Source organism: Cotesia glomerata, linkage group LG2 (genome assembly GCF_020080835.1).
Source record: "Cotesia glomerata isolate CgM1 linkage group LG2, MPM_Cglom_v2.3, whole genome shotgun sequence".
In the NCBI taxonomy this organism is placed as follows: domain Eukaryota; kingdom Metazoa; phylum Arthropoda; class Insecta; order Hymenoptera; family Braconidae; genus Cotesia; species Cotesia glomerata.
The window spans coordinates 1,665,481-1,688,362 of NC_058159.1; the positions used below are offsets into that span (position 1 = coordinate 1,665,481).

Here is a 22,882-nt window from a genome sequence, read left to right on the forward strand (position 1 = left end):
AGTCGAATAATATAGAGCAAATTATACAATATGTGTTTGTAAACTTTATAATTCAACTATTGTAAAAATTGACACAAGGTTTTTTTTAAAGAAATTTTAGGGAGGAAGAGAGATAGGAGGTTGGATTAATTGGAACCTATACAGTAACCGAAAAAAGAAATAAGAATCTTCGTCTTATCCGGGAATCGAACCCAGAACACTTTATCGACAGCCAGAGACTCTCCCTCTAGGCTATCCGAGGTAAACTAGTACCCATGTCCTTTAACATTTACATAAACTCGGAGTTTAGCGTTGTGCACGGCCATCGCTCACACTAGTTGAGAAACATTCCAATTCAACTATTGTAAAATTTGTTATAGTTCTATTGGAAAGATACAGAGACAGCACTGGAAATTTTAATCTCTTACTTTTTACAATAGTAAGTTGTAAAATTTTATGAATAAATAGTAAATTTTCTTCTAAAATATTTGAAAATTAATAGTAATAAAAGTATAGTCCAGCTTTACAATAGTTGTATCGTAAATTTTCCCAGAAATTTTTTTCCGTGTATAGTGAGACCGGACTAGGAGTAAGATTTTAACATAATCAATATTTCTCAAGTCGACATCTAATGACTTACATCAAAGAAGGTATTAACAAAGCTCAAATAAAATCCACTGTGAAATCAAGACTTAATATTGTAACTCCTCTGCGTTTATTTATCCCCCTGTGAGCGTTAAGACCCGCCTCTGGCTACGAAAAAAGCACTAAACTAACCTTTCTTTAATTTTCAATCTCCCTTCGAGTTAAATGATTCGACTATAACTATAATTAGGACAATTGAGTGCTGAGAATAAAATTACTGCTACCTATATCAGATCATTGTCGGTGAATTGTCGAATTAAAGTTCAAGGTCAATTTCACGGCGAAATTTAAACCACCCTATCGATTTACGATGTAATTTATTTTTGCTCAACATTAAATTAATTTTTTTTGTGTAGAAAATAATTTTGTCTGCATTTATAATAATTTTAAAAATAATTTACAAGAAAATATTAAAAACACTTACAAAAAAAAAGCGACAAAAGAACCCGAGTGCTATCGGGTTGATCGATAATTAAGCAAACACTTGAAGCGGCATTTTTAATCAGCCAAACAACAACAAAAACATAAAAGGATTTTTAAAATAAAATAAAATGACGCGAAACAGAGGACAGAGGGTTCGTTAAGAGCGAGATAAGGCACATGCCGGCATGCTCTCTTGCAGTTCTACGGGCTGTTCGCGGTCGTATATTCTAAAGTAGGTCAAATAGATCGTATCTTCGTCATCGCGAAAGGGAATACGACCCGGTGAAGTACTGCAAACGAGACAGAAACCAAAGCAATAAGTAATAAACTATCTTGGGTATTTGATTCCAATAGAATATTTTATAACCGTAATACAAACAACGTATGTTATCTCATGAGCATAATGAGTATTACTGCCAGCTACATGGAGAAAATTTTATAGTAGAGTTTATTATCTAGTTATGTTAAAATCTATTAACTGAATTCGATAGTAGTAAATATTATCCGAACAAAAATGGTTTCACTGTAAAAAAATCGCGCCAAGTCCACGTTCATAAGACTATTAAGAAAAAAAAAATTTTTTTTTTCTTTACAAAAAGATATAAAATAGAAAAATTAAAAAATCCAAGTAACCGATATGATTGTATATGATTTTCGGAAATTAAAAAAAATTTTGTTGTAAATTTAAAAACTAAAAAAAAAATTTTGGAACGTATTTAGTGTGCGTGATTGCAAAATATTTTACTTTTAATGAAATTCGTAAAATCTATTTACTAGGACTTTAAAAAAAGTGAAATAGACAATGACGCACACCAAGTACATTCCAAAATTTTTTTCTTAATTTTTAAATTTACATCAAAATTTTTTTTAATTTCCGAAAATCATATACAATCATATCGGTTACTTTGATTTTTTAATTTTTCTATTTTATATCTTTTTGTAAAGAAAAAAAAAATTTTTTTTTTCTTAATAGTCTTATGAACGTGGACTTGGCGCGATTTTTTTACAGTGAAACTGTTTTTGTTCGGATTTCAGTATTTCTTGTAATTATAATAAAAATTTGCAATTGGTACCAACTTAAATCTCAAGTTGGCTGCATTTTTTATAGCAAACTATCCCTTTGAAGCTACAGTTTATGTAAAAATAATTGCAGCGCACCCTGGCGGGTGTAGATGCCAGCTGTGAAATTTATTTTTTTAACTGTAGTTTCCCATCTATTGGAGAATTACCATGCATTCTCGAATTACTTAGTCTGTGGCATGTCACTTTTTACATCGAAAAAAAGTCAGGATCGAAATTTTTGAGCTTGCTATAGGTTGTGCTGATAAAATTTAATAATTTCAAGTAGATTAATTGCTATAATTGAATATAATTAATTGATATCAGTAAAATAAAGTATGAATTACTGTTATAATATAAAATTTAGGAACAAGAAGTACCGTAGAATTAAATAAAATTTTGCAACCTCGAAATACCGTTCTGCTTACAGTAAACACACTCGGTAGTCTGGCGCTCCGTTTACAACGGATTTGAACGGAACTTGGCGCCAGATTCTATCGAATCTGAGGATTTAAATAATTAAGTAAACTATCTAAATTGTAGTATTTACCATACTGATGGTAACTACTACTATTATGATGGTAATCAGTAATAATAACTGTTATTATTTTAATTAGTTACAACTATTATCAAAATCGTAATTCCTAATATAACCTGATGGTCGCAGTTACCATCAGTAATAATAATAACTACTACTTAAGCTAGTAAAAAATATTTAAAAAATTAATTTATTAATTTAAAATATTAAAAAATTAATATATTAAAAAAATAAATTTTTATTTGTCTAAAACAATTTTCAACGCCAAATTTTTCAAAAAGAATTTGGAATTTCCAAAAAAATCAAAATTTTCAATAAAATTCAAATTAAAAAAAAAAATTAAAATTTCAAAATAAAAATTTTTAATCAAAAAAATCAAATTTTCAAAAAAAAATTTTGAAGGGAATTTAAAATATTTCAATATTTCAAAGAAAAAAATGTACATTAGCTAAAATATGGATGTAAATAAAGGATTTAATTGAATTTATATTATTTTTTCTTTCAGAATTTTAACAATCTGAGATGGTTACAGTTACCATCTTTGATTGTAACAGTTATAATTTATAATAATTACAATCATTATTTTCGATAGTAATCGTTACCATTATTAATAGTAACTATTACAATTGTCAATGATACCACCTATTATTTTGTTACTAATTAATTTTATTACCATTTTAGATAGTAGGAGTTATTATTTTTGTATAGTAGGTAGTATAATTAATTTTTCTCCGTGTACTTAGGATCAATTCAATTGTGTAACTTCCTTGGTACTTATATTGGCATTATATAATCTTATAATGGTACAGACGCTTGTTATTTTTTCTTTTTACTCAAAATGTAAATATTTAATATTTTGATTTTATCTTCTTGTCAATATATTCTCAATATAATTTATTTTAAGAATATAAAATACCAATTTCATGAAATTTCTGCTGGCATCTACCATAAATTTAATCGGTGTAAAAACAGAATAAATCCTAGATAATTTAACTCTGTTTGGTATGTAAATATTAAAACGTTTGCAAAATCTAAAATTAAATTTTTATACCCTGCACTTGTTATTTTTTCTTGAGATATTTCATAAAAGAAAAGGATTTTTGAAGAAAATAATTTTTCTAAAATGTTTTTTTCGATTTTTTAGACAGTAAAAAATTTTTCGTCAAAAAATTTTGTGTTAAAAATAAAATGTAGAGAAATAATCAAAGAAAAAAATGAGATCAATAACCGAAGTCTGTACGACCAATAGTTTACGAGATATGATTTTTTTAATGCAAATTAATCTTTCGCCGCGCGCGCGGGAGTAAACAATTACCTGGAACTTTTTGAAAAATGCATAAATTAAAAAAAAATTTTTTCTAATCCATAGCTCTTACAATTCGAGCCAATGAACAAAAAGTTTCAAATCGAAAAAACCATTTTTTCGATTTTTTACAACAAAAAAACCACTTTTAGGTTTTTTGGATTTAAAAAATTAAAATTTCAAAAAATTTTAATTTTATGTAAATACAGTTATTCTATAAGTTAAAATACACTCCCTAAATAAAAAACTAATCCAAAAAAAATTTTTTTGCACACAAAAAAATTGATTTAAAATTTTAAATTTTATGCCGCCAGCCCTATCCATTACATGAGTAAGACAGAGATGGCAATATATATATATAGCCTTATTATTATTATGAATCCCCCACTAGCGGCGCTTGACCAGCGATTAGAGTGACAGACACATAAGAGCTATGGATTGGAAAAAATTTTTTTTTAATTTATGCATTTTTCAAAAAGTTCCAGGTAATTGTTTACTCCCGCGCGCGCGGCGAAAGATTAATTTGCATTAAAAAAATCATATCTCGTAAACTATTGGTCGTACAGACTTCGGTTATTGATCTCATTTTTTTCTTTGATTATTTCTCTACATTTTATTCTCAATTTTTTTTCCGGATTTCCCAATAGTTTCCCAGATATTTGAATGTTAACTAAATACTAAATTTCAAATATTTAAATAATAAAAAGCAAGCCGGGAGACCTGTTCAACTTTTTTGGAAATCCTTTTTTAGTGCGGAAACAAAAAAAAATTTTTGAAAATCGGTCTCCGCTTTTCTTAATCTACTAGGTCCGCCATTTAAATCACTCATCGACTGGACTAATATGTTGAAATAAATAAATAAAATATTCCGGTATTGGGACTAGGCATTTAAAGTGTTCCGATACTGGGTCTTTTAGACTTTTTCAAAAAACATGTTTTTTTTTTAATATTAATTTCGACAAAATTGATAAATTTAATTATTTTCGTGTAACTACATGTTTATTCTATATGATTGGATGAATTATTATTACTAATGAACCATTTGAATATTTTCTAAGTAATAAAAACCAGTCATGTACCCTTCGTCGTTCCGGTATTGGGTCTTTTACCTTATTCGACATATTTATGACCTAGAATTTAATCTGGTCACTTGGTATTCCTTAGCTCGAGCATAAACCCAATACAATGTTTACGTTGTCGTCAGATTGACGGAATATCCGGTGCGTGACCGTCGTGGTACATCGGAGATCTTTACAGGTGATAGGAAGCAAACGGACCGGTAACGAGAATGTGAATGCCCTGTTTGGAAAACATTAAGAGACAAGGACAGAAGGAGGTTAACCGGATAAACTAGTATTGCAGATTTGCAGAGTAGAGCTGGGTTCAGGTTCAACAAGAGCGCTAGTCTATACCAGGAGAAGGGAGAAGGGGTTAGAGTGTACAGTAGGAAAGGTGAGAGCTAACGACATAGATGGAAATGGGGCGGAAGAGTACTACGCCGCGAGTAAGAGGGTGGGCATTTGACCCTGGTTGCTAGTTGCTGGTTCTTCTCTACCTGGATGGTGGTGGATAGGAACCTATAATCAATACTACTGAAAGCTTATGCCACACCAGGGCCCTGTTGTTATTTATTTTTAACAACTTTTTTATTTTTTATACAAATCTATACTATATACTTACAGATACATTTTTTTTTAGAGCATTTACCTACCACGGGCTTAATTTATCTATACCCTCCATTCGATGACGTCCTCTTTGTCGTAAAATTTATTGCTTACCTCCTCCGACAATCCGAGATAATAAATAACTTAATATCTAAAGCTATGGGAGTGGAAAAAGTTTTTTTTTCCCAAATCATTATCATTATTCGCGAGAGTAAATTTCTTCAACGAATTTTTCCAAGCAGGGTGATTAATAACCGGGACCGAGACATTTAATTGAATTATTGGGCGTGAAAAATTGCTCATCGAATAAATGACGCGTAGAGGAAAATTATCGTAAACATATTATGACAGGTATTATTATTGCCGATGTCAATGTTATTATTAAATATATATTTTTTTTTAATCAACAAAAGTGCATTAAAGTATGGAGGACAATCTCATCAACGTCGGGGAATATTACCGTGGCTTGACATCACTTTGGCTAATGGTTCCCAGGGGTCTGTGTCTGATGCCTGATACCTGTGCTCTTTCTTTTCTTCCTCCTTCTTCAATACGATCTACATTTATCGCCCCAACGCACGTGTCACCAATATCTTGTTAAATTAAATGATGACAGTGCGTCACTGGGGTAATTCAATCTACAAACGATTCATGATCAACATCGTCCTTGATAGTTAATAAAAAATTATCGAATAAGGAGAGATGTTGAAGTGTTTTTTGGTAAATAAATTTTATTGATAAATTGTTTTTTTATTATTTTTTGATAAAATATAAATAAGAAATAGTTATTTTCATATTCTTACATAAAATAGATGAAATAAAAATAAGTGTTAAGTTAACTAAGTACATCGAATTTTCTGCCCTCCGGCCGGAAAGTGGCAACTTTCTGGCCGCTGCGCTAAACAAAGTTGCCACATTCCGGCTACGTCGAGCAGAAAATAGTATACACACCTTGACCAGTAAAAAGTAAAGCCTCAGATCACATGTTTGTCAACCTCAGCTTCGCCTCGGCCAACAATTACATGTGATCTGAGACTTTTCTTATTTTACTGGCCTAGGTATGTAATATACTATATCGTAAAAATGTTTATTTATTTGTAAAGAAACGCCCTCGGCAATTTACAAGAATATTTTACATTTTCATGTGTAGAATGTTTAGTAATGTTTATATACAATAAATACCCGTGTAAAAAAAATCGTCTTAAAATTGTCTTAAAGTTGTCGTTCGTTTAAGATGTTAAACGTGACACAAACTAAGACTCTTTTAAGACGCCAAAAATAAAATTCCGAGAGCAGATTTTTGAAAATTTTGTTCTCGAATTTGTTGTGAAAATTAATTTTTAGACATTTTTTAGACAATTTTACGACTTTCTAACCGCAATATTTTTGAGTAAGATGTTTTTAAATTGAATTTAAAATTGTTAAAAAATTATTATCTGACAATTTTAAGACTTTTTTAAGACGTTCTGTTTTAATGTTCCGGGGCTCTGTCGCTGTTAGCTCATCTTAAAATAGTCTAAATTTTTTTTTAAGACTAATTTAAGATAATTTTAAAACAATTTAAAGACGCTCCATAATAATTTTCCGGAGCTGTCACTGTGATGTCATCTGAAAATAGCCTAAAAATTTTTTAAGATTTTTTTAAGACTATTTAAAAATTATTTTAAGACTTATATCTTAAAATAGTCTTAAAAAAATCTTAAAATAGTCTTGAAAAAATCAAAATAATTATTAAAAAATTTTTAGGCTATTTTAAGATGATATCACCGTGACAGCTCCAGAAAAATATTATGGAGCGTCTTTAAATTGTCTTAAAATTACCTTAAATTATTCTTAAAAAAATCTTAAAAAAAATTTATACTATTTTAAGATGGGCTAACAGCGACAGAGCCTCGGAACATTAAAACGGAACGTCTTAAAAAAGTCTTAAAATTGTCAGATAATAATTTTTTAACAATTTTAAATTCAATTTAAAAACATCTTACTCAAAAATATTGCGGTTAGAAAGTCGTAAAATCGTCTAAAATATGTCTAAAAATTAATTTTCACAACAAATTCGAGAACCAAATTTTCAAAAATCTGCTTTCAGAATTTTTTTTTCGGCGTCTTAAAAGAGTCTTAGTTTGTGTCACGTTTAAGACCTTAAACGAATGACAATTTTAAGAAAATTTTAAGACGATTTTTTTTTACACGGGTAGTATCTATAAAGAGAAGATAGATTTAAGATTTAAGATTTAAGAGATCCGAGAGATCTGAGAGAAGAGAAAAACAAAAAGATAATAATTTTTAGTAATCAATAATTAATAATAATCACTAATTTCTAGTTTATATTGTCCTCGATTCATTATTGGTTGAAAAATCAAGGCGCAATTTAAATTCCTAGTATAAATAAAAAATGGTTATTTTTATTCGTACATTGGAAATAAAAATTTAACTTTTTAATCAAGAGAATAATTCTTGAACCAAGAAAATAATTTTGAAGAATTTTATTGTCTTGAATCAAGTAAAATTTACTAAAGCCAAGAAAAATTTCTCCAAAATTATTTACTTGATTGAAGTTAATTTTTTGTATGTAGAAAGAATATTTATTGTTTGATTTTTTCACTCGATCTTTAATCTTAATTCTAAATTCACGCGTAAATAAATAAAAAATAATTTTAAATTATTTACATGAAAAAAATGTATAAATGATGATTTATTTATTTGCTCACTATGTAAATTATACTAACGGCCTTTAGGGAACTCGAATTCTGGAGCCGATTAATTTTAAAAAATAAATAAATAAAAATAATTTTATCTGCTTACTGTAAAATAACTTTTTTTTTATGTTAAAAATTTTTGTAGTAAATGTGAAGTGAATTTCGATATCGGGTAATGTACTGTGACTATAAAAGAGGGTCATATTTTATTTATCTGCGAATTGTTTATTCTCAGTCTAAGTTAATTGAATTTGTAAGATGAAATCAGAAAGGTAATGATTAGAATCAGGTTTATTCGAGTGGAAATAGAATTAGTAACAAAGGCGAATACTTTCAATTAATTGATTGGAATTAGTACTTGACTTGGTAATGTTCTAGGGGAGAAATTCGTTTCAGCATAATTATCACGTTTTTCATTATTCCGTTTCTTACATCCGTAAATTAAAGTTGAATTCTTTAACGTTTTTCTGGTTTAAATTATTGTTTTTGAGTCCTTTTCAATCATCTTTTCTCCATTATTGAAAACAGGTCGTCGATAGTAAATAATTTTTTACTTTGTCTTATTACAATTATTATAAGTAATTGTAACAGAGTTAAATGTCTGCAGAAATTCAAAACAAGACGATTTTAGGTCAATGTGAATCAGTGAGTAAGCTAATCAGTTTTGTCCCAAGGAATAGGATGGAACTTCTTGTTTCTGCCCGCTGCATTAGTTTCTGACTTTATTTCGACTCGAAATGGCATTTGTGTAATGTAATACTTCGAGAAACTAGTCCAAGTAGCAATTTAATTAAAAATGCACTATCAGTTACAATGTACAATTGTAATTAGTTAGAAAATTTGGTTATACCGACTGAAGATCATATCGCGTGCCTAATGCCAAAAGGGCGTATAATTTGACTTTGCAAAACCAAAAGGGCGTATAATTTTTAACTTCCCGCTAAGAAAATTGAAAATTTTCAAAAATCGGGAAGTTATTGGTTTTACCCCGTTTTTCGAAAATCGAGTTTTCATCAGATCTCGACGTTTTGAGGTCCTAGGAAGCTTTCCTGACTATTCCCCCGAGGGTGTCACTATGTCTGTATGTGTGTGTGTGTGTGTGTGTGTGTGTGTGTGTGTGTGTGTGTGTGTGTGTGTGTGTGTGTGTGTGTGTGTGTGTGTGTGTGTGTGTGTAAGTATGTAAACCTCTTGTAACTTTTGAACGATTGAACCGATTTCATCGCGGTTGGTGCCATTCGAAAGGGCTTCGCCAAACTTAGATTTTCTGTTAATTTAAACCGATTTGGACCGATAGATTTTGAGAAATTTGGAGAAATCTAAAAAAAAGTAGGAAAAAAAATTTTTTCTGAAGTGGTTTTTTTGGGATAACTTTTAAACGGCTCAACCGATCGATTCCAAAAACTAATCAGCTCTCAACCTTGAAAAACCACGTCGATCGCCGCCAATCCGGTCAAAATCGGTTGATTCGTTCGAGAGATATCGTGAACGAAAGAAAACCGAAAAAAGTGTTTTTTCAGAGTTGCTCCGAAATTTCTAGTTTGACCAATTGAAACTAAGAAATTATTTATGAGGCTTAAAAAACTGCGTAGAATGCCGCCAACCGCGTAAAAATCAGTTCATTCATTCAAAAGTTATTGCGGTATGAACATTCAAAAAATAGTGTTCTATGAAACTTCTATCAAACTTTTAAGCTCAAAGAGCTCAAAAGCATAGAAAAGGTATCTTTTTGAGCTCGGAGAGCTTAAAACAACACACAGATTGTACTTTTGAGCTCGAAGAGCTCAAAAAAGCGGCCAGGTATTAACGGAATTAGCGGGAAGTTGCAGGGATGGCCTTTAGGGTCAACCGTTTTCCTAATTTTTTTTTTTGGTGCCAATCCTTTTGTAAACATGTTCTAAGCCTGAAAATAAAAAAAAAATTTCCAAAGCCAAAAGGGCGTATGTCTCAAGTTATACGCCCTTTTGGCTTTAGTAAACTGAAAATTTAGTAATCTAAAACCAAAAGGGCATATAATTTTTAACTTCCCGTTAAGGTGTTTTTCATTCTATGCATACACGCAGCAAAAAATTTCGTTAAGATAACGTAAGATATTTTGTGGTAACAAATGAATTTGTTAACATAGGGATAACAAATTATTAGTTAAAATAACAAAATTTAGGTTATAACAAGTTATTGATATATTATAACAACAAAACAGTTTTGTTACTATAGCAAAATCTTTAAGTTGATTCGACAAAATACTTTAGTTGGTATAACAAATTTTTTTGTTGAAACAGCAAAATTATTCTATTAAAATAACAAAAAGAATTTTTTGGAGTAACAAAGACAATTTGTTAAAGTAATAAAGTGAATACATGATTTAAAAATATGCTATAATCAGCTATAGCTGATTCGGAAAATATTTTAGCAACAAATTAGTTTTATTATTGCAACAAAATCATTTTGTAACAACAACAAAGTCGTTTTGTGACAGCAACAAAATGATTTCGTTAGGGCAACAAATTGATTTTGTGAATTAGCAAATTGGTTTGTTAGTACAACTTGAAACATTTTGTTAATGCAACTGATGGATTTGTTGCTGTAACTACACCCATTTGTTACCAGAACAAATGTTTCAGTTATCCCGTCTTTTGTTATTTCAACAAAATCATTTTATACGTGTACATATTATGGATTTTAACACCAATTTTACCCAACGGAATCGGTGGTTTGAATTTTTAGGCGAGTAGAGCATACCTACGCTTGCGCTTAAAGTATACAATTAAACAAAAATATATCTTTTATTGCAGCCATTGCGGGCAAGAAATTATTATAATAATTCGAAGATAAAAAATATTAGAAAAAACTAATATCAAAATACGGAAAGTTTATTGGGGTACAATTCCTGCACCTTCTATACGTTCATCTTTTACATTTTCGTCTGAAAAAAAAGAAGAAATTTATAAAAAATATAAACATTTTATTACGCGAAAAAATTTTTAATTCATAAAAAATCCTGATTTTTTTTTATACGCCCTTTTGGCATAAAACCCTATCTAACTGCTGTAATACGCCCTTTTGACGTTAGGCACGCGATATTTTTGAATCAAGTGTTCACCCTTATCGATTGAAGGAAAAATTTCTTAAATTAAGAGTATCAAAATCAAGAAAAAAATTCGGACAACGAATTAATTATTTATTTATAGTTTTTATGGTTAAATTTCCTTAATTTATACCTTTTAAGGGCTTTATATGTTTTTGGGCAGAAATCAATTTTTAATGTTAGGCTTTTTTACTTTTTACTTCTTATTTAATTTGTTTTAGAGAAGGTAAATGTTAAATTTTAATCGATAAAAGACGAAGTAATTAAGAAGTGTGATATATAATAAATAAAATGATTGGAAAAAAAATTTTATTTATTTGTTTAATAATGTCAAGGCTGTTACAAAATAACTTTTGCAATAGTGGATACAATAAAGACGTTTATGATTAATTATAATATGGTTTAAATTTAATTTTAATATAATTTAACTAGTACAATCAATTTAACTAATATAATAAATTTTAAGGCAAATTTTTTAAAATTACAAATATGAAATCTCGCTGATCACATAAAAGGTTTCTAAATATTATTACTAAATATTGATTAGAAATAAAATAACTATCGAAAATCGAACGCGCTTTGCGCGCTTCTGTCAAAATGTTTATTATCGACAATTTAATTAATCAATATTTTTACAAATTTTACTCATTAATATTTAACCGTTGTCATGGTAACCGTTGCTATGGTAACCGTTGCTATAATAACCATTGCCAAAAAAAGGTCACCATAGCAACGAAAAGCGATAACAATGAGAACGTCACATCAACTTTTTAATAAAAGTTATGATTATTTTCATGGAAAAAATTCGCCATAGCAACGGTTAGCATAGCAACAGTTACTATGGCGACGATTACCATAGCAACAGTTACTATGGCGACGATTACCATAGCAACGGTTACTATAGCAACGGTTACCATAGCAATGGTTACTATGGCGACGGTTACCATAGCAACGAACAGCGACAACAATGAGAACGTCACATCAACTTTTTAATAAAAGTTATGATTATTTTCATGGAAAAAATTCGCCATAGCAACGGTTACCATAGCAACAGTTACTATGGCGACGATTACCATATCAACGGTTACCATAGCAACGAACAGCGACAACAATGAGAACGTCACATCAACTTTTTAATAAAAGTTATGATTATTTTCATGGAAAAAATTCGCCATAGCAACAGTTACTATGGCGACGATTACCATAGCAACAGTTACTATGGTGACGATTACCATAGCAATGGTTACCATAGTAACGGTTACTATAGCAACGGTTACCATAGCAATGGTTACTATGGCGACGGTTACCATAGCAACAGTTACTATGGCGACGATTACCATAGCAACGGTTACCATAGTAACGGTTACTATAGCAACGGTCACCATAGCAATGGTTACTATGGCGACGGTTACCATAGCAACGAACAGCGACAACAATGAGAACGTCACATCAACTTTTTAATAAAAGTTATGATTATTTTCATGGAAAAAATTTGCCATAGCAACGGTTACCATAGCAACAGTTAATATGGCGACGATTACCATAGCAACGGTTACCATGGTAACGGTTACTATAGCAACGGTTACCATAGCAATGGTTACCATGGCGACGGTTACCATAGCAACGATTACCATGGCAACGAAAAGCGACAACAATGAGAACGTCACATCAACTTTTTACTAAAGGAAATTTTAATTTTATTGGAGTATTTATAAATGTATTTTTAACTTTAGTAAAAAACTATTAAAGAAGTATGCATTGATATTTTATATTATCACTAAGCCAATTATTTAAAAGCATATTTTGAAAATATCTTAAACTTTTAACAGTCAAAAGTATTAAAAAGTAATAAGAATTTCTTCTTAACATTTTAAAAGTGGCAAGACAAGCATTTCTTCCTCTAATGCGACTTTTCTTCCACTAGCAGCATAATTAGCATCAGCAAAAAAAAAGCAAAATCCTGTGAACTAAAAAAAACTAGCCGAAGAAAGAAGTTATAAAATAAAATGAAAAAAATGAGGGAAAAATAATTTAAAAGCTGGCATTATCGATGAGTATCTAGAGAAAATCGTGTACGTAGAAGTTTGATGTCGTAACGTTAATCCCTCGGGTAACTTTCGAATCGGGGAAAATACCACCCTCTTGGTGTTTCGTATCCGGCGTATAACTGTATATTTGATGCCAATAGCGTTCAGTTTGTAGGTAACGAGAGAGAGTTAAGAGAAAACGATCGGTATAAATGTTGAAAAAGGAAAAGGATGCTCAAATGAGTAGAGAGTGAGCTGAGAGAGAAAATAGTCTGGACTACTGTACTGTACGTAAAAATCCAACTGCAACTAGAAAAAGATAAAGAGAAGTAACGTTGAACCCTGACCTATTCGACTAAAGCTTCTCCATGGGTTCGTTTTGTCGGTGGTATACGTGAAATATTCACGCCACGCCCCAGCCGATATGCTCGACGTCCTCCTACGCCCGACATACATGCCTACATATGTAAAACCCTTTACTGACGTATATGACTAAGTGTATGTACATATTTCTTCTATTTTAGCGAAAAAAATATTTTTTACTTTTTTACCGATCAACTTATACTACTGACCTTATTCATCGTATTTCATTCACATTGTGCACTATTAATACCCAAGATCCTTTGACCAATAGCATAGCATTGGATGGATAGAAGATAGAATATAGGAATCGAAAAAAAAGTTCGATAAATACAGAAAAAAAAAAAAAAAAAAAAAAAAAAAATTAACTGAATTGAGAATCAAAGAATCGTGAAAAAGCTGGAAATAAATCTCTTGTTAATCTTTGAGGATGGAAGTCAATCGATATGTCAAAAGCATAAATTTTTTTTATCAAGATGAATTTATTGGCTTTACTTATATCAGCTAGCTTTTGATTCTAGATGGATTTCACAGCTTAATGTTCTAAAAATAACTGTAACTATCTAAGGTAAGAGACCCAATACCGGAACGATTTGACAATTATTATTTTATATTTTATCTCGTACTCAATCAAATTAAACAAACTTTTCTTTATTAGAAACCTCAATCTTTTTTTTTACATAATAAAATATATGAATGAAACTTTAAATTATATTGGAAATATTGAAAAAAAATGTTAATGATGTCAATAGTCTCAGATTTCTGACTTATCAAGGTCTCTTAATGGTTTTGCTAAGAAATCACTCGATGATCTTAAGCTCATAGAAATCTAATGGAAATACTTTTCACTAAAATTTTTTTTTTATGTATTAATACAAATACTAAGAATTCGATGCAATTAATTGATAATACAAAATAGACCCAGTTGTTATTTAAAATTTACTGTTCGTCTATTGGTACACCCGAAATGAGCTAATACCCAGTATCGGTACAGTCAGCCATATTGATATTATTTATTGACATTTACGATATATACTGTGTTGATTATTTACATCAAGCACAACAACAAAAGTTTTTGTGAAATAACATTCAATACAGAAAGTAATTTTATTATAAAAATTGTTTCAAATATTCGTAAATTTTAACTTGAAGAACAAAAGCAAATTTCTGTTTTGAAATTTTCTTTTTTACATAAGTGTCGTCAAGTATAACCTCGAATCGTTTATTTTTTTTTTTTGATTTTTAGTAAAAATTTATTTGATTTTTTAATATTAAATAATTATTGTTAGTTTCACTATGCATACATGTCATTTGAGTTCTGAATTAACTGCTTAATTTTTTATAGGTAGTAGTAGGATGCCGAAAGTTAAGTCGAAGATAACATTTTATAAATTAGTTTTATAAATTCAGAAAAATTCACATAAAGTATTATGATTTGTTAATTAATTATCTAATTAATCCAGCTTACGAAAAGCGGACTCTTTAGATTAAAAAAATTAGTTTTATTTATCGTTCCGGTATTGGGACTAGGCATTTAAGGAAGTACGAGCGCTAGGCGGGGTGGGGATAGGTATCCACTCTAGCGCGGTAAGGGGAAAGCAGTAACCATATGATTTTTCTCAATATATAGATATACATTTAACATTGGCTAATGGCGGGATTTATTTTTCTTTTAATTAATACACTTTAATTAGTCGAGCAAGTGTTAATTTTTTTGAATTAAATTTATCACTAATATATTTACTTTCATCCATAAGTTTTTTAAAAATATTCACCGACAGTTTTACGAGAAAAATACAGAAATGTATCAATGTTTGGAGGTTACCCCATAAGACCAATGTTAAATTGCTCAACTTTAAAGTTAATTATTTATTTAAATAATCGGGCAATCTCCTTCAAATTTTCAGAATTTGTTAAGACATATTTAAACTTCATATTAAAAAAAAATCAAGCCTTTTATCAAAAGTTGTCTTGGTGCTCGTACTTCCTTAAGGTGTTCCGATACTGGGTCTTTTAGACTTTTTCAAAAAACATGTTTTTTTTAATATTAAATTCGACAAAATTGATAAATTTAATTATTTTCGTGTAACTACATGTTTATTCTATATGATTGGATGAATTATTATTACTAATGAACCATTTGAATATTTTCTAAGTAATAAAAACCAGTCATGTACCCTTCGTCGTTCCGGTATTGGGTCTTTTACCTTATATGTATAGAAATAAATAATGCATAAAAAATTTCGGTGAGGGATGCGACGAAAATGCGGCGGTTGCCGGAAACAGTAGATCTGTTTGTCTTCGCGGTTACATTCGATCTATTGCTATCGGTATTGTACGTATGTGGTATGGTGTCGTATGGCACTATCCTGTTGGTATTGACAGCAGATAACCGCGAAGCCTTTATACCGGTGCGATCGCGGGTGAATAGAGCTACACAAAACCAAAGCTCACTTGAACTGTAATTTAAATATGTCATATTTGACGCTGGATTTCACGTTTATGCGCAGATGTTTGTGCTTGATGGGTTGATGGTTAATAGGGTTTATGTTACAAATAGAATATATAATAGCTTGTTCAAGGTAAATTACTATTGTCAACATTGTTGAATGGATACATATGATACTTGTTATAGTTTGCTTTTTAAAAGTCGGTATTATCTTGAAGCGACGTTACCGGCTCTTCAATCTAGAACTGATATTCATTAAAGAGATCCACGCAAAATAGGCAAATTTTTAAAACGTCCTGAAAATTGGTAAATTCAATCTACGTAGCCTAATAATTAATAAAAAAATTAAAAAACACTAGGTTTCCGGAATATTTAATCAAATAATTAGGCTTGAAAATTGAAATTTTACATGTAGGTAAATGGAGATTCCACCAGCCGGGTATTTGGTTAAGAATTTAATGCAATTACCGATTCAAAAAAAATTTTATTTTCATTGAATTTGATTGAAAAAATAATAAGCCTTCGATTAAAACAATAAAAAAAAGTAGCTTTCCGAACGTATTACGGAGATATTTTATATTTTTTATAAAAAATCACTCGGAACGCGTTCTTTAAAGTCTTGTATTTGATCTGGCAACACCGCTTGCGCAGTTACTCAGCGCATAAGTAACCGCGGTTTTTTTATATGCTAGAACATCTTAGTCATTTTAGTTAGACAGTAAACATAAATAAATTTGAAGGTTAGGGAACTCTTGCGGTGTTGTCAAGTGTATACCGGTAATTCAGAGTGCTGTATTTTTTATTAGTCAATTAAATGTTAATAATTACTTAATGAGTAAATTTTTCGAAAAATTTCCTCAAAAATGTTATTAATTAATTTAACGATGCATAACAAAAGTATTTCTACGTATTATTTTTTTATAGACATTCTTTACACTAGGAGGGTACTTGGATCTCCTTAAAGAAAAAATATATACGTTTTTAACATATACAGAAACATAAAAAATTGATATTTATTTTATGAGAAAATGAAGAGTTATTTCGTGAATCAAAAAAGTCAAAAGTTCAAAACAAAAGTAAAATTTTGAATAAATCAGATAACTTTTTTTCCGTGCACAATTACGCTGATTCTACAGCTTTCAACTGGTTCATTGGGCAGAAAATGAACTTAACCTACATTATACCCTACTTCCAAAGTTTATAACTTCTCTAACCCCAGAAACTACGCACTAGTGAGTATCAATAAAAAAGTTGCAAACAAACAGTTCGTTAAATATTATTTATTCACAAGAAAATATAACAAATTTACACAAATATTGGCTTAAATCAATAGCAATCAATCAACTACCGTCGACATCGACGAAGAAGAACTGGCTTTTGCCGATAGCATTTACTGCAGGAAAGGTCTCACACTCAGGAACGCAGACAGTTGAAGGGTCTTCCATCGATCGAGTGGTTGCTGAGACATCTGGTTGAGGCGTCGGTAAGTTCATTGGCATTCTAGCACTTCCTACCACACAATTATCATGAGCTTTGCTTCCGGAACTACAATTATTACCTAAAGTTAGGTTATTTTGTAGATTTACAATCGGAAGTTTAACTCTGGACGATGAACCAGTTAAAATTTCACTGACTGTCTTCTGGTCAATCTGCACTAAAAGCACTTTTTTCACCGGTTGTACATTACATGAAGAATAATTGTGATTCCGTTTATTAGTAATATTTTTTTCGTATACTATCTCACAAGAATCTTCATCTGCTTCTTTACCGTGACTATAAACAGGCTGAATTTTTGTGTTTTTATCCAATTTCAAAATTTTCAACGCAAACACTTTTTTATCAAAACTAACAGCCGTATTTTGTTGAACCTCACCAATATTGTCTTTACTATTGTCAACAATCTGAACATTTGAAACTTGTTTAGTATCAACTTCAATTTCTCCAGAGCCAGCAACTTCAAAATTCAATGAAACATCATTTGGTGGACTTAGTTTGTTAATAGTTTTCTCAGCTTCAAACTCCCCGTAGAATTTCTGTTCCGTCTTCAGTCGCTTTGTTGGAGGTTCTAAAACTATAACCTGACCCTTTGAAGTATCACTCAATCGATTAGCACTATTCAAAGTTTGAAGTTGATCTTTACACAAAACTCGACAAGTCTCCTGATATTCTTCTGAAGTTTTCACTTGGTTTGCTATTTCCGCAGCTTTTAAAGGTATTTGTTGTCCTTGAACCTGATCTTTGCTATTATTAACTTCCAAAGGAATATTTTCCGATGAAATGTTTAATCTAACATCATTAGCTTCTGATAAAACGATATTTTTAGGTGTTTCCACTAAATCTTCTTTATTTTTATATACAACAGGCTCATCAATTTCAATAACTTCATTTTTTATAATTCTATCTTGATTCAACGAAAAATTATTTAATTTACTATCAGAAATTTTAGAAGCATCTTTTACCGGTGGCGCCCTCTCTTGACTACAACTATGTACTACAATTGGCTCCCGAGTTTTATTATCCCGATCTTCATCAATATCTAATTCATATTTTATTAAAGACTTAACTTGACTCGAAACATAGTCCGCCATATTGAATTTAACAATTTGCGAAAAATTATTTAATTATCTAGTTATTTATATTATTTAATTATTTAGTTATACACTAGCACTTTTACGGTTATGTTCTCTTTTTATGTGATTACACACTTTTTATCTAAAAAAAAAAGAAAAAAAAAAGGATCCTTTAATAAACTATAAAAAAAAATTAAATCATCTTTTGGAAAATAAATTATACGTACCATAATTTATAACTGATTTAATAATTCTTGTTTAATAATTCAGCAATGCGAGACACTGCGCATAATCACTTATTATTTTACTGAGGTTAAAAAAAGGTAGATAGAAGTAAACAGAAAACAGAATACGTTCTCTCATTGCTTTCACACAATACTTGGCGCATGCGCATTAGAGTCTTGAGTTGCTTACGCATGACCGAGTTCTTACTCTCCCGTTGTGATCGCGGGCACATGCGCAGTTTAGCGAGAAATATTTTACTCGGATGTATTCGAGATACTTCGGGCACTTCTTCGGGGACTTTTTTACGTACTAAAGGATTGGTATAGGAGCATCAAAGTAGGGATATAAGAACAGTAAGAGGAAGCCGTTTTTGCTCGATATTAGCAGAATAAATCTAGATCTTAAATCGAGTGCAGGGAAATAAGAGTGTAAATGCTTAAGGAATCTTATTTATGATGAAGAGCGCCACCTTCTGAGGATCTTTAGCAATAATCAATAAAGTAATTTTTTTTACAAACTTAAAGTAGATGTCATGGTACAATATTGTCAAAAAATTAGAGATTATACGCAACGCAAATGTATATGAGCTTGTAGCTAAGTAAGGCATAATTTTTGCGCAAGACTGTACCCGTGGAGACGCAACCCATACAATTGTTTCTGTCCGATTCCGTAGATATATACTTTTTCATATTGTTATTTATAAATTAGCAACCTTGCAGTCACTATGTGACTGCCGTGACTTTTAAAATATAAATAAATCAAATTTTGCTTTATTAAATAATGACTTTTGTTAAATTGCACTGTACTTTGTTAACTATTAACGTTTTGAAAGATATAAGCTCATCCTGATGATACACTCATCAAGAGCTTTCATTTGAGTACCTACTTGCATTTTTGATATATTTTTCATATATACATATATATAATATATATAAATATATGAAAAATTGATGTGGGTACTCAAATGAAAGGTCTCGATGAGTGTAACATCGGAATGAGCTTATATTTTTCAAAACACCAATATTTAAGAATTTTTATATATTTTTTATATTTACATATATATATATATATATATATATATATATATATATATATATATATATATGGGTGATTCTCTGTAAGGACGTCTTAAATCTGTACAAAATTGCTCGACCAAATTATTTTTGATTTTATTAGAAAAAAAATTAACAAGGGCTACAAAACTATCAGCTTAATTATAATAAATAAATAGCCGAATTAATTTTTGCTTTTTCGATATTTGTGTATCTTTTGCTATATAACATGACAGGGGACTGACTGCCAGGGGACTGATTTTTTTTATCAAATTGAAAAAAATCAAGCAAACTATTTCAATGCATTCAACTTTTTAAGTTCTCAATTAATGTTTACATTAATTAGAATAATATTAAGACTTATGGATCCAATTTTATAAATAAATTATTAACGAAAATAGCTGCCAGGGGACTGAATTTTGAAGTGGCCAGACACATATTTCCAGAAAAAACGGTGCTTTGACACTAAATAAAATGGCGATAAAGCACTAACAGCCCTATGGTTATTAACTTACGGCTAGTTAGATCCTTATAAACCTTACAAAAGGTAAAATAACACGCTAGATTTTTTTTTTTTTTGGCTTTGAACTTCTGGCAGGGGACTGATCTTAAAATGCCTGGGACAAACTTTGGTTTAATGAATTTAATTAAACAAATTAACTTTCGGTACTTTTTATTGAAGAAGATTATTAGTTAACTAATTAAGTTTATAAACATTATGGATCAAATTATATATTATTGACGAATAACTTAAAATTTAATCTTAAAGTTTTCATTTTGGGACTGGGACAGCCCAGGGGACTGACATTTCGGTGGTTTACGATTTTATAGCAAAAAAACCAAAATTTATTCCATTTTAGTTTTCAATGCTCCAAATAGAAATGTTTTTTTACTTTCGTAATAAATTTTTTTTAGTAACAAAATAACAATTTTTCTAATAAAAAAATACCTGGGACAGCAAAAAACATCCTTACAGAGAATCACCCATATAATTGACGTTTTTAAAGATATAAGCTCATCCTGATGTTACACTCATCAAGAGCTTTCATTTGAGTACCTACATGCATTTTGATATATTTTTCATATATTCATATATATATAAATATATAAAATATATGAAAAATTGATGTGGGTACTCAAATGAAAGGTCTTGATGAGTGTAACATCGAGATGAGCTTATATATCTAAAAATGTCTATAGTTCACAAGATACAAGGTCATTTCTTAATTATGTATCTAAAAACTTTCCTGACGGTATGCCTTAACCACAACAACTACCTTAACTTTCAAAAATGGTAACCGTTCGCTTTTACATCATGAAAATTAAAAATCAAATATTTGATAAATTATTAATCAATTCTGAAACTTATTTTAAAAAATTTGACCGACAATCTGAAAATAAACAGGCTTTACAACGAATTCTATAATGAATTTAAAATTGGAAAGTGAAGCGTTGTTTGATTAATTGTGTATGCGCTGCGAAACAATATAAAAATGGGGTATGCCGGGAAGCGATTAATCATTTATGAACGTCGATCACCAACTTAACAAGCATATCGTTGTTAAACTGTGCATACCATGCAATATATTTCAAAAAAATGTACAACTATTTGAACTGCTTTACCGATATATATTGATGTAATCGTAAATTGCTGATGGCGCGCAACCGAATAAAAGTTGTTGAATGAGCTTTAACATCCCCATGGAACTACGTCGTTTCTCGAGCTATTCTCGAAGCTAGTGAATTGAGAATAAGAAAAGCTCCAATGCTCTTTGCTTGTCCCTCAATTGAGTATTTTCAATCCATAAAAACGCAAGCACCAGATGGACTGTACAAAACGTTAAGAAATGAATAGATCACCCAAGAGAATTAAATAAAATAAACAAAAATAAGAGTTTCTTTCTTTATACATACTCTCTAGACGATTGTTAAACTTAAATTCATGAGGATGTTCTCTTTCTACTTTTCTTTTAAATGTCAGTTTTTTAATAATTAATAAATTTCAATTAATTATTAATAATTAATAAATTTCAATTTCAATTATTCGATTAATCTTCCGAAATTTTTTATGATATTAAAATATAAAAATAAAAAACTACACGGAAAAAAGTAAACTGTAATATTCACTCCGGTTAATTTTTATAGTTTCAAACAGTAAAGTGGACATCAGGGTGGCAAAAATATAAATATTACAGAACTTAATGTAGAAAGTATAAAAGTCACAATTTATAATTGTGAAAATGTGATTAGTAGCTGTCACTATAGTAAATAACGACTCTTTCATCTTAAAAAATTACAGTTTCAAACAGTAAAAATTGCCATTTCAATATATAGTCGATATTATGAGGAGAAGGGGAACTCAGATGAAAGAGAAAGGGGTCTCACTCTGGGAGAATTTAACATTTGAAACAGTAGAAATTATACTTTTAAAATATACATTTTACCAGTTCAAGCAAGTCAATAATTACAGTTTGATTTTTAGCGTTGCGTTCAAAATTTACCATTTTACTTTGTAAATATTGACGTTGCTTGTATCAGAAATTTACTAACTTTATTGCACGACTCATGATGCGAAGCATCAGAGAGTGCTTTACGATCGAAAAATTTTTTTCGCCTTATTTTGGCGGCTATTTTTATTATTATAGCCTTGTTAGTTCACGAAATCAAGATATTTTGCATACTATTGTCGAGATAATTTAATGGAGATTAATTTCGTACTTTTTAAAAATTGATTTACTGCAATAGAATTGGAAAAAAACACCAAAATAGGTCAAAAAATTTTCCTGTCCGTCATGTGTGAAACCCGA

At 30.0% G+C, this 22,882-nt stretch overlaps 1 protein-coding gene across 1 annotated transcript; it reads right to left on the reverse strand.

Moving 5' to 3' along the window:
- Positions 1 to 17,493: 17,493 nt before the first annotated feature.
- LOC123259603 lies at positions 17,494 to 19,170 on the reverse strand. Its single transcript, XM_044720197.1, has 2 exons — positions 19,026 to 19,170; positions 17,494 to 18,940 (listed from the first exon to the last, which is right to left on the reverse strand). Exon 2 carries the CDS (start codon positions 18,814 to 18,816, stop codon positions 17,569 to 17,571), a length of 1,248 nt encoding a protein of 415 aa, XP_044576132.1. The 5' UTR covers positions 18,817 to 18,940; positions 19,026 to 19,170; the 3' UTR covers positions 17,494 to 17,568.
- Between the last annotated feature and the right edge of the window lie 3,712 nt (positions 19,171 to 22,882).

Bases quoted from the DNA above. Each gene is read 5' to 3' on its own strand.
- LOC123259603 (XM_044720197.1), bottom strand. From the start codon at position 18,816: ATGGCGGACTATGTTTCGAGTCAAGTTAAGTCTTTAATAAAATATGAA.